This window comes from Engraulis encrasicolus, unplaced genomic scaffold (assembly GCF_034702125.1).
Source record: "Engraulis encrasicolus isolate BLACKSEA-1 unplaced genomic scaffold, IST_EnEncr_1.0 scaffold_79_np1212, whole genome shotgun sequence".
In the NCBI taxonomy this organism is placed as follows: domain Eukaryota; kingdom Metazoa; phylum Chordata; class Actinopteri; order Clupeiformes; family Engraulidae; genus Engraulis; species Engraulis encrasicolus.
In genome coordinates this window covers 193,444-203,856 of record NW_026946137.1, presented here as the reverse complement: position 1 = coordinate 203,856, position 10,413 = coordinate 193,444, and the positions used below count along the sequence as shown (strand labels likewise).

The following is a 10,413-nucleotide window of genomic DNA, read 5'->3' as shown; positions in this document are numbered from 1 at the left end:
AGTGAAATATACTAAATACTAGATTAAATTTCTTGAAAAGCAACCGTTTGCAACCTCAAAGTAAGTGAAACATACTGAAAACAAGCATATCAAAATCCTGGTTTTAAGATTATACATCTTGAAAAGCAACTTTTCGCTACCTCAAAATGAGTGAAACATACTGAAAACAAGCATATTAAAATACTGGATATAAGATTATACATCTTGAAAAGCAACTTTTTGCTACCTCAAAATAAGTGAGATGTACTGAATACAAGCATTTACACTCTTTTCCTTTGGCAAATTAAGCTCAATATTAGTAAAGGAAACACTAAATGTAGAGTACAGTATTCCAGAAAGACTGAATTCTGTCTTAAACCAAGATCCATGATGATCTTGAAACGAGGCGGTCTTCATGCTAAAACTAAACCTTAAAAGCATTTTTACAATATACAAAAAAACACAACCAGAATGACTTGTTAACATATTTAACATTTATTATTTCCTCTTTGTTCACACAAAATCACAGTTGGCATTTTCCAACATTGCACTCTGATATACAGGCTTTGAAAAAGTCTCTTTACATTTCTCTCAGTCCTTATGAAACAGCATTTTAACATTGTATGCTGAAATACAGGATAGACAGATCAGACACATTCAGACAGTAGCTGGGTTGCCTGAAAAACGTTTCTGCTCACTTGCGCCACTTCAGGGACTATGGCGAGTGACTCAATTTCGTTTGGGACTGGGCTATATGCTTAAGACAAATAACTTAGATGTACTGGGACGCCAGTAATATAAGGAAATTAAATTCTCAGCCCTTATGAAGTAGCGATTTTCCACTATTGCAACCTGAAATACAGAATTTGAAAAATCTTAAGGGATACCCCACTCCCATTTAAAATGAGCCACTCACCAAAGTCCCTAGACTTGGATAAGTGAGCAGGAGCTTTCCAGGTGAACCAGCCATTTTGCTGCTTTGCATTGCATCCTGAATACAGACTTTGAATACATCTTCACATTTCTCTCAGTCCTTCTGAAGCAGCATTTTAACATTGTATGCTGAAATACAGGATGGGTATAACTAAAGGGATACCCCACTCCCAGGTGAAATCGAGCCTCAATTTGGCAGCAAAAACGTTTGAGATCGTAACCTTGGAGTACAGTCCTTATGAAGCAGCATTTTAACATTGTATGCTGAAATATAGGATAGGTAAAACTTAAGGGATACCCCACTCCCAGGTGAAATTGAGCCTCAATTTGGCAGTGCAGACGGTTGAAATCATAACCTTAGAGTACAGCAACTACTTTATGCTCAGCAAAGCAATTGTCACCTATATTAACATCTTATTTGCTGTGATGGGGGTTGGCAACACAAAGACTGTTTAAGATCCTGTCTTGTACCTTCAAAAGACCTTCTCTATGCTACTCTTTGATGGGTCACATTCAGACAGTGGTTGGGTTGCCTGAAAAACGTTTCTGCTCACTTGCGCCACTCCAGGGACTATGGCGAGTGACTCAATTTCGTTTGGGACTGGGCTATATGTTTAAGACAAATACCTTAGATGTACTGCGACGCCAGTAAAATAAGGAAATTAAATTCTCAGCCCTTATGAAGTAGCGATTTTCCACTATTGCATCCTGAAATACAGAATTTGAAAAATCTTAAGGGATACCCCACTCCCATTTAAAATGAGCCACTCACTAAAGTCCCTAGACTTGGATAAGTGAGCAGGAGCTTTCCAGGTGAACCAGCCACTGTCTCAATTTCACTTTGGGGTGGGGTTCACAATTCCCACCTCTTACGAAGCAGCATTTTGCTGCTTTGCATTGCATCCTGAATACAGGCTTTGAATACATCTCTTCACATTTCTCTCAGTCCTTCTGAAGCAGCATTTTAACATTGTATGCTGAAATACAGGATGGGTATAACTAAAGGGATACCCCACTCCCAGGTGAAATCGAGCTTTAATTTGGCAGCAAAAACGTTTGAGATCATTTTGCTGCTTTGCATTGCATCCTGAAATACAGGCTTTGAATAAATCTCTTCACATTTCTCTCAGCCCTTATGCAGCAGCATTTTAACACTGTATGCTGAAATACAGGATAGGTATACCACACTCCCAGGTGAAATTGAGCCTTGAAATAGTAACCTTAGAGTACATCAACTACTTTAAGATGGTAATATAGGTGACAATTGCTTTGCTGAGCATATTTGCTGTGATGGGGGTTGGCAACACAAAGACTGTTTTAACCCGGTCTTGTACCTTCAGAAGCGCGCTCTCTATTCTGCTCTTTGATGGGTCACATTAAGACAGTGGCTGGGTTACCTGAAGAACTTTTCTGCTCACTTGCACAACTCGAGGGACTATAGCAAGTGACTCAATTTCGCTTAGGTTTGGGGTACATGTTTAAGACAAACAACTTAGATGTACTGGGACCCCAGTAATAAAAGGAAATTAAATTCTGCCATTATGAGGTAGCGTTTTTCCAACATTGTATCCTGAAATACAGGCGTTATTAAGGGATACCCCACTCGGAGGTAAAATTGAGCCACTCAAAGTGAGCAGGAGAGTTTTACCGGTGACTCAGCCACTGCCTCAATTTCACTTTGCGGTGGGGTATTGGTCAAAGACCAACACCTTAGACCCACTGAATAATTACAAAAAACAGCAATTAACTTGTGAAACACACAAAACAATGCAATAGTAACAATCAGTAATCAACAACTGACAGATTTACTTCTCAATGAATGCGTTCCACTCGGCCATTGCTTTTTTGTATGAACTAGTGGCATCCTTATCATGGAGGGCGTCACCAATGACCTCCGTTTGAATAACAGAGAGCAGGGTTGCCACACATTTGGGGTATGTGAGGTGCAATGTATAATAGTACGCCATCAACACCAACATCCCCTCTGAAAAATCTTCCTGCTTGAGGGTTGTAACAGGTACGTTACCCACAGCCACAATGGTAGTTGAGCCATCAAACAGCAGAACTGGGGAGCAGAGAGGACGCTTCTGCAGGTAGAGGGCAGGGTCTTCGTTTGACTGGAGCAAAAAAAAAAAAGAATGTGCAGAGAGAAGACAAACAAATGTTTAACGTTGGCAACTTGCAGATTTTAAGACTTAAAGATTCTAAAAACATTTATTTACAACAGGGGAGGGAGGAATGCATCAAGTATGATTCCTACAACTTAAACACCACACAACTTTTTTATTGTCCTGAAATGGCTTGGAACTCAATGTTTTGCGTCACTGGCCAGTTCCCTCATCTGGTGGCCCTGGCCTGAAACAGCACATGCAGGTTTGCCCACTGAACAATGTCCTCGTTCTCCTTACTGGAAATGTGAAATAAAAATGGGGGTATACCGAGAACAAGTCATATCAAACATACTGTGTAGGGAAGTGCAGAACATGATTGCAGTTGTGTGAACGACGAAGGAGGGAACTCATGAGCAAGGGAGAGAATCGCACATATGAACATTGAAAAAGACTCTTAGAAGTGGAGAGCTGGTCAGCTCAGCAGTGTCAAAAACAGACAGAGTAACAGACACATCATGTAATAAATGTAGTATAGATTAATAACAGACAAGCTGATGAAAAGTTTTAGATTTTTTGTTGCAGTTTTGTGAATTAATGAATTCGCATAAATCTGGGGAAATATTTGCTTACCTTCAAGATATGAATAAGTGCCTCACTGCAAGCGAGCTTCTTTGGTGGCAAAACGGATGAGGGGAAGAGGGGTGGCAGTGCATTGAAGAGGGCCAGTGTGAAATCCACTAAAGAATAGAAAGAATGGTCAGAATGCTGTAACAATATTATTACATGTGAAAAGGGCTCTACATTAACCCATTGATGCTGGACATTGCATTGTGCAACATTGGCCCTGGCGCTTCACAACATTCAGGGTCGTGAGATTCGAGACAATTTTATGAAAAGTCTTGGTATGTTGAGAGTTAAATGAACACATTCCAATGCAAGATGAGGGTCTCAACATTTAAATACAACTTATTGCATGTTTTTATGTGCTTCAGAGGCTAATATATTTAGGTGTTTATATTCTGAGGGCAACCTTTCTTAAAAAGGGCTTAGGCATTCACTGCATATAAATATGGAACAGCAACTTACCACTGCGAACATCCAAAGGAAAAGGGGGTTTGAGGACTTTCTTCCACACGCTATAGAACTGCACCTTCGTGCAGAATTCTGTCCATCTTCCTCTTACGTCCTCGATGTATCTGCGGTTAGTACCATCTACTATGCGCCGTAGTTCATCCATGGCCTGAAACATCATAAAACACTGTGTTCAAAACGCTTACAACATACACAGCAATTGAGGTTCAGATGAGAAGAAAAAAAACAAAACATACGTTTCGAACATCTTTAAAGCATGGATATGCATCAAGGATTTTTGCAGGTCGGTCTTCTTCCTTGGTAACATCTGAATCGATAAAGGCCCGTCTGGCTTCGAACTCGAGGTCCAGAATTTGCGCCACATCATTTTGATTGGGTTTTGCATTGGGCTTGTTGTACATGTTGCTCAAGGTGTTGTAGTGTCTGGCCTGCATCTTCAGACTGTCGAGACCCGCTTAAACAACAATAAAAACAAATACATCTTAATGTTAACATTGTAACACCAGTGAAAATTAAAAAATACAAATAATAAAATGTGAAAATACAAACAGGGCTTCGAACCGGTTCAAGGAACGAAAACGAAAACCAGGAACTTTTTGTATTTTACAGGGAACAGAAACGAAACCGGAAACGTTATTATTTTTTATGTTCTGGAACGGGAACACTTATTTAAAAATAATGGTAACCGGTTAATACCGTTCCTTAAACTAAAAAAAAAAGTAATTATTTTCCTGCACACGTTACCATGACGGCTAAGGTTCACGTGTAGTGTGACATCAGACATTCTCTGACTGAATGGAGAGAGAGCTGTAGATTACAAAGTCTTCACTCCACATCTTAATTAAGAGAAACCACTGTCATACAAAAAGACAGAGTTTGCATTGCATTATTGTAAGACATTGCAGGGAAGCGCGTGTAAAGCGCACCGACAATGTTTCGGCGTTATTGGGCATCCATGGCCGCTTCAAATATGCACAAACTCACAATGTCCATCATAGTGCTCCCCGTGACCCAAGTCAGCGTACATTTTCATAATTGAGGTTTATTCTCTGCTTCTCCGCTTAGTTGTCCCTGAATGACAAAATTCTGGAGGATATTCTTTTCATCCGCTTGAATAAGCAGTTTTGAATGTAGGCTGACTGATTTGCACTTCCGTCTTTCTTGGTTAACGTCAGTTAGGCCTATTGGGAGTAATCAGCTGACAGGAACGAAATTAACCGTTCCGGGAACAATATTTTTTGGTTCTAACCGGTTCGGGAACGTAAATTTATTGGTGGAACTCAAAACCGGAAACGTTATAATTCCGTTTCTGTTCGGAACGGAACGTTTGGAAAAAAATAACGGTTCAAAGCCCTGATTACAAATGATAATGTTTTGCAAAACTTATGAACAAGGACTACAGGCTGGGAAGTGTGCTGAGGAGGGCTTACCAGCAACATCTTTTGCAGGCATGGTTGGTGAAGCAATCACAGTCATGGGTGCCGGTGAGGAAGACCTGGATGATGGAATTGCTGCTTTGGTGCCACTCTTTGTCTTTTTTGGCACAGGGGGATCTCGTGCTGGGGACGCTTGAGAAATAATAGGGGAAAAATACAGAAAAATTATAATCTCTTAAAGGGACACTGAGATTTTTAGTTGTTTATTTCCAGAATTCATGCTGCCCATTCACTAATGTTTCCTTTTTCATGAATATTTACCGCCACCATCAAATTCTAAGCATTCATTATGACTGGAAAAAAATGCACTTTTCATACATGAAAAGGAGGATCTTCTCCATGGTCCGCCATTTTGAATTTCCAAAAATAGCCATTTTTAGCTGCAAAAATGACTGCTTGGACCATACTAGAACATATGTGTTTATTACTCAGTAAACTTTCATGTAAAGATCAAATTTCACAATAGGCAACACAGTTTCCATGATCAGCATAGTTGCAGTACCTTTTATGACCATTTCATGCACAGTGTCCCTTTAAACTAGCACCACCCAGCAGCGACCAAAACGTATTTTTTGCCTGCGAGTGGGTATAGCCTCAGACAATGTCCGAACGCCCTGAATCTGGCAAACCAATCGCAACGCAGGGGATATATATGTTTTGAATCTTTCGGACGGGGTTTTCAGGGAGTTATGACAAAGCGTTGGCCAATAGGCATAGACAGTTTGAAAAACTGGTTGTTGCCATCAACAATCTTCCGATGCGTCATTAATCGTGGCTGGACTAAATATTCACTTCTAGTCTGGCTTGTCAGGCCAGATCACACGCACACACAGACACGTAGTTATGTTTTGCAAAACTTATGAACAAGGATTACATGCTGGAAAGTGCTGAGGAGGGCTTACCAGCAACATCTTTCGCAGGCATGGTTGGTGAAGCAATTGCAGTCCTGGGTGCCGGTGAGGAAGACCTGGATGATGGAATGGATGCTTTGGTGCCACTCTTTGCCTTTTTTGGCACAGGGGGATCTCGTGCTGGGGACACTTCGAGAAATAATTGGGGGGGGGAGGGGAGCAGCAGGAGGAGAAGGAATCACACAAACACAATTATTAAAATGAATACAACCAAAAATCAGGCATAGTGCAACTTTGGTTCAACAAAGTACAAAAAAATAAAATGAATATACATTTAAAAAGATAAACAAAAACCTTCTCGTTTCGTTTCAAGACTGTAGTAATTGTTACTTTTGCATACCTGCACTGCAATTGTCATCACTGAGGTCTTCACTGCTCTCAAGAATGACTGTATCAGCCGATCCGCTCGTGTCTGTCAAATCCGTGTCAATGTCTTGGTCTTCACTGAAGAGAGTCTTTGCTGGGCCTCTCAGAAGAACGGGGCCCTGCCTCTTCCTGCATGGGGATCTCATATTCTGGAGTCGCTTGAACATTTTTGTGTAGACCGTCAGCTGTGGTGAGAGAATGCTAGTTAAGTAGTCTATCTTTTTTCCCCAGTTCGTTGGTTGTTTTGGTTTAGTAGAAAAGAGAAGAGCAAGTTAATTTGCCTGGCACAAAAGTACTGCTATATACTACACATTTCAAGAAAAGAAACAGTCATCCACAAAGTTGACGGTATAAGATTTGTGGTAGAGAGCAAGGATTTCAGTGACCTGAAATATTTACTGTTAATTTAGTGCAAGAATGAGTCCTCATATGACAGTGGTATGGCACAGATCAGAGTCCTAATGCACAGTCCAGGTAGATAGCTAGTACCGTATTCAACACACACACACTGTGGTGGGTTAGAGCTTGTAGCAGGAGGCATTTTAGACATTACAAAAGAGATAGAAGGCAAATAGACATATTTTTAAGAAAACAAGATAAAACAATACTTACATGTGGCATATTTGGATCAGTATCACGCAACATGGGGTAGTACTCAATTATTTTCTGCGACATGACTTTCATTTCCAGCTTTGAGGGATAGCTTGCTTCTTTTCCCATCGGACTTGCGCGAAGGATTGCAACCATGCTTGTTATGGTGTTTCTTATTAGTCTGCAACACAGCTCCTTCGACATCTTGAAGCCTCTTTCCTTCCCACTCTGAAGGAGTGCAAAATATTGAGCCCGTACCAAATCCAACTCTGAGTCCGTGTAAACGACATATTCTGGAGGGTCTGGCATCTTCATCTTTTTCTCATCTGATGTGGGAGTGGAGGTCTTAAGCTGGCATGGTGACGCAGAAGTAGTTGAGGGCATGCTCCTGTATTCACTGCAAGCACTTGAATCTTGGTCTATATTTCCAGACTATTAGAATAATGCAGGAAGAAAACAAAATGCAATTGGGACAATTAGAAATATGGTTAATGCTTAATACAATTTAATGTTCATAAAGTACATAGTGCATACATAGATGTATAGATAGATCTGATGTAACTTACATTTTCATTGATAAAATCCCAAATTCTTCTCCTTCTAAGAAAGTTTTCAGGGCCAGGAAAAAGGTCTTGCAAGTCCTCTCGGCTAAGGGCTTTCAAGGTGCATTCGTCAACACTTGCAGCTGTAGACGACAAATAAAAAAACACTGTGTGTAAAGTAGAGTCAAGCTAAAAATCCAAGCAATACCTTTTTTGAACATTTCCTGCAGTGTCCCTTTAACCTAAAAAAATCTTTACCTTCCAATACCGAACGAGTGGCTTCATCAAATCCATCCATTGTCATCAGGTTAGGCGGCAGGCTATAAACAAAAACACAAAGCCAGAATTAATTAGCGGGGGAAAAACGTGGATATCCATGCACACACTCTTCTGTAGTCGTGCAGACAGCGAGCGAGTCGTGATGGAAAATTCCAGTCTAGGGTTCTAGCCAATTGGTTTGACTTCGGTCTAACAATCCAGTCAGTGTGCCCCAAGCCAGGCCGTGCCCTCACACAACACCTTTGAAAGTCGATTATAACCAGGCTAGCGTGCCCCCATTCTCGGACATAGCTACTGTTAATTTTAGCAGCAACATACACACATTTGCTCACAAATAAAACCTTTTGTGTATGCTCGGAATATCAAGCATAAAGTTGGTTATTCAAATCGGAAGCAGATCCCCGCGGGCGTTGCTAACGCTAAAATGGCCGCCAAATGACAGGACCGTATATAGACGGCTCTGGACAGGACTAGCAACTCTGCTAGCAGTGCCACATGCGGTTTGAGTGTTAGCCATAACCAAAAACATGAGGTTTGAATGTTAGCCATAACCAAAAACGTTCCGTTTGGGTGTTTAACTATAACGACAATACATGAGAGCAATAAAAAAAAGTACATGCATCTAATAAAGATAACCGTGTGTATTCTCGGAACATCACGCATTTGGTTGTTCAAATCGGAAACAGATGCCCGCGGGTGTTTCCAATGCTAAAATGGCCGCACAAACGACAAGGCTACCAACTCTGCTAGCAGTGCCCCATTAGTCAGCTAGAAAAAAACATGCTGTTTCAGTGTTGGCCAAAATATACCACAGCGATAAAAAGTGCATGCATCCAATAAAAATAACATATACCATCATATGAAGTACGTACACACTTCTGGTTAATAACGCGAACGTGTTTGGGTTGGGTTTCACCCACCACATAATCCCTTTTTCAAAACTGGAAGTTGGCCACGAGCAAACGCCAGCTAGCGTGCTAAGCAAGTGACCAGTCCAGTCGACTTGAGAAACAGTCACAGGAAACCCCTTAATAAAACGTTGATGTTAGCGAGAAAATAACAATTATATATGTATATATATATATACACGTTACGCTCCCTTACCTTGATTGAGCCGCTTCTTCGCCTGTCTTCTTCGTCTTCCAATACTACTGCGTAGAGTACACGAGGGTACTCTCGTGGTTTGAAACTCAACCTTGAACTGTCTCTCACTTGCACTGACGCAATTCACGTCGGAACGTTGGATGACGTAAACCGAGGATGGGAATAAAATATAATGTATTATGACCTTTTAAAAAATATTACAAGTTTTTCACAACAACATATTGATCATATTAAAATAAATTAAGTTAAATGAAACTGAATATGTTTCCTTTTAAAATAATAAATACAAATGACTATCCACCCCAGTGATCCACCACATGCAGGTCACCAGCCAGCTTCAGTGCAGTCAGGATCAATCATATTGATGAATGAATGAAATGCGAGCGAAATTTGACTGGCATCATGGCGGCTTGGAGGTGTTGGATTTGTTTTGTCTTTGTTGCGCTCGCTTAGTCTTAGTTTTATTAAGCCATATCAATGCAAGTCATAGTCGCAGCCCGGATTTTTGGGTTTATTGTGGTATCGATGGATGTGGAAAGGACTTTAGAGTTTTCAACTCTTTTTTTCGCCACATTAAACTAAGGGGGGGGGGGTGTAATTACCAAATAGGCCTACCACAATAGCCCTGATTTTCTGATGCTACCACATGTTTGAAGCACTGCTGTGTAATTTTTTTTTTTTTTTTTTTTTTAAACCTTCCAACCCCCCCACCCAAGAAATTGCTTATCCCACCCCAAAACATGTGTTTTTCGCCAGTTTATAACTGTGAAAGCCCATTGGGAAACTCCAACTCCCATTGTCATCACAGCACACTGCACAAAATTGCATTTATGCCTCACCCGTGCAAGGGGGCAGCCCTCAGTGGCACCCCATGGGGAGCAGTGCAGTGGGACGGTACCATGCTCAGGGTACCTCAGTCATGGAGGAGGATGGGGGAGAGCACTGGTTGATTACTCCCCCCACCAACCTGGCGGGTCGGGAGTCGAACCGGCAACCTCTGGGATGCAAGTCTGACGCCCTAACCGCTCACCCATGACTGCCCTCACTCACCCATGACTGCCTTATCCAC

General features: G+C 41.2%; 1 protein-coding gene across 1 annotated transcript; it reads right to left on the bottom strand.

The window, feature by feature from the left end:
* Nucleotides 1-998: 998 nt before the first annotated feature.
* On the bottom strand, nucleotides 999-9,387 carry LOC134444868 (uncharacterized). Its single transcript, XM_063194046.1, has 11 exons — nucleotides 9,345-9,387; nucleotides 8,220-8,281; nucleotides 7,986-8,104; nucleotides 7,441-7,851; nucleotides 6,803-7,013; nucleotides 6,454-6,591; nucleotides 5,546-5,683; nucleotides 4,352-4,569; nucleotides 4,110-4,263; nucleotides 3,654-3,760; nucleotides 999-3,029 (listed from the first exon to the last, which is right to left on the bottom strand). Exons 2-11 carry the CDS (start codon nucleotides 8,263-8,265, stop codon nucleotides 2,718-2,720), a joined length of 1,854 nt encoding a protein of 617 aa, XP_063050116.1. The 5' UTR covers nucleotides 8,266-8,281; nucleotides 9,345-9,387; the 3' UTR covers nucleotides 999-2,717.
* Nucleotides 9,388-10,413: the final 1,026 nt, after the last annotated feature.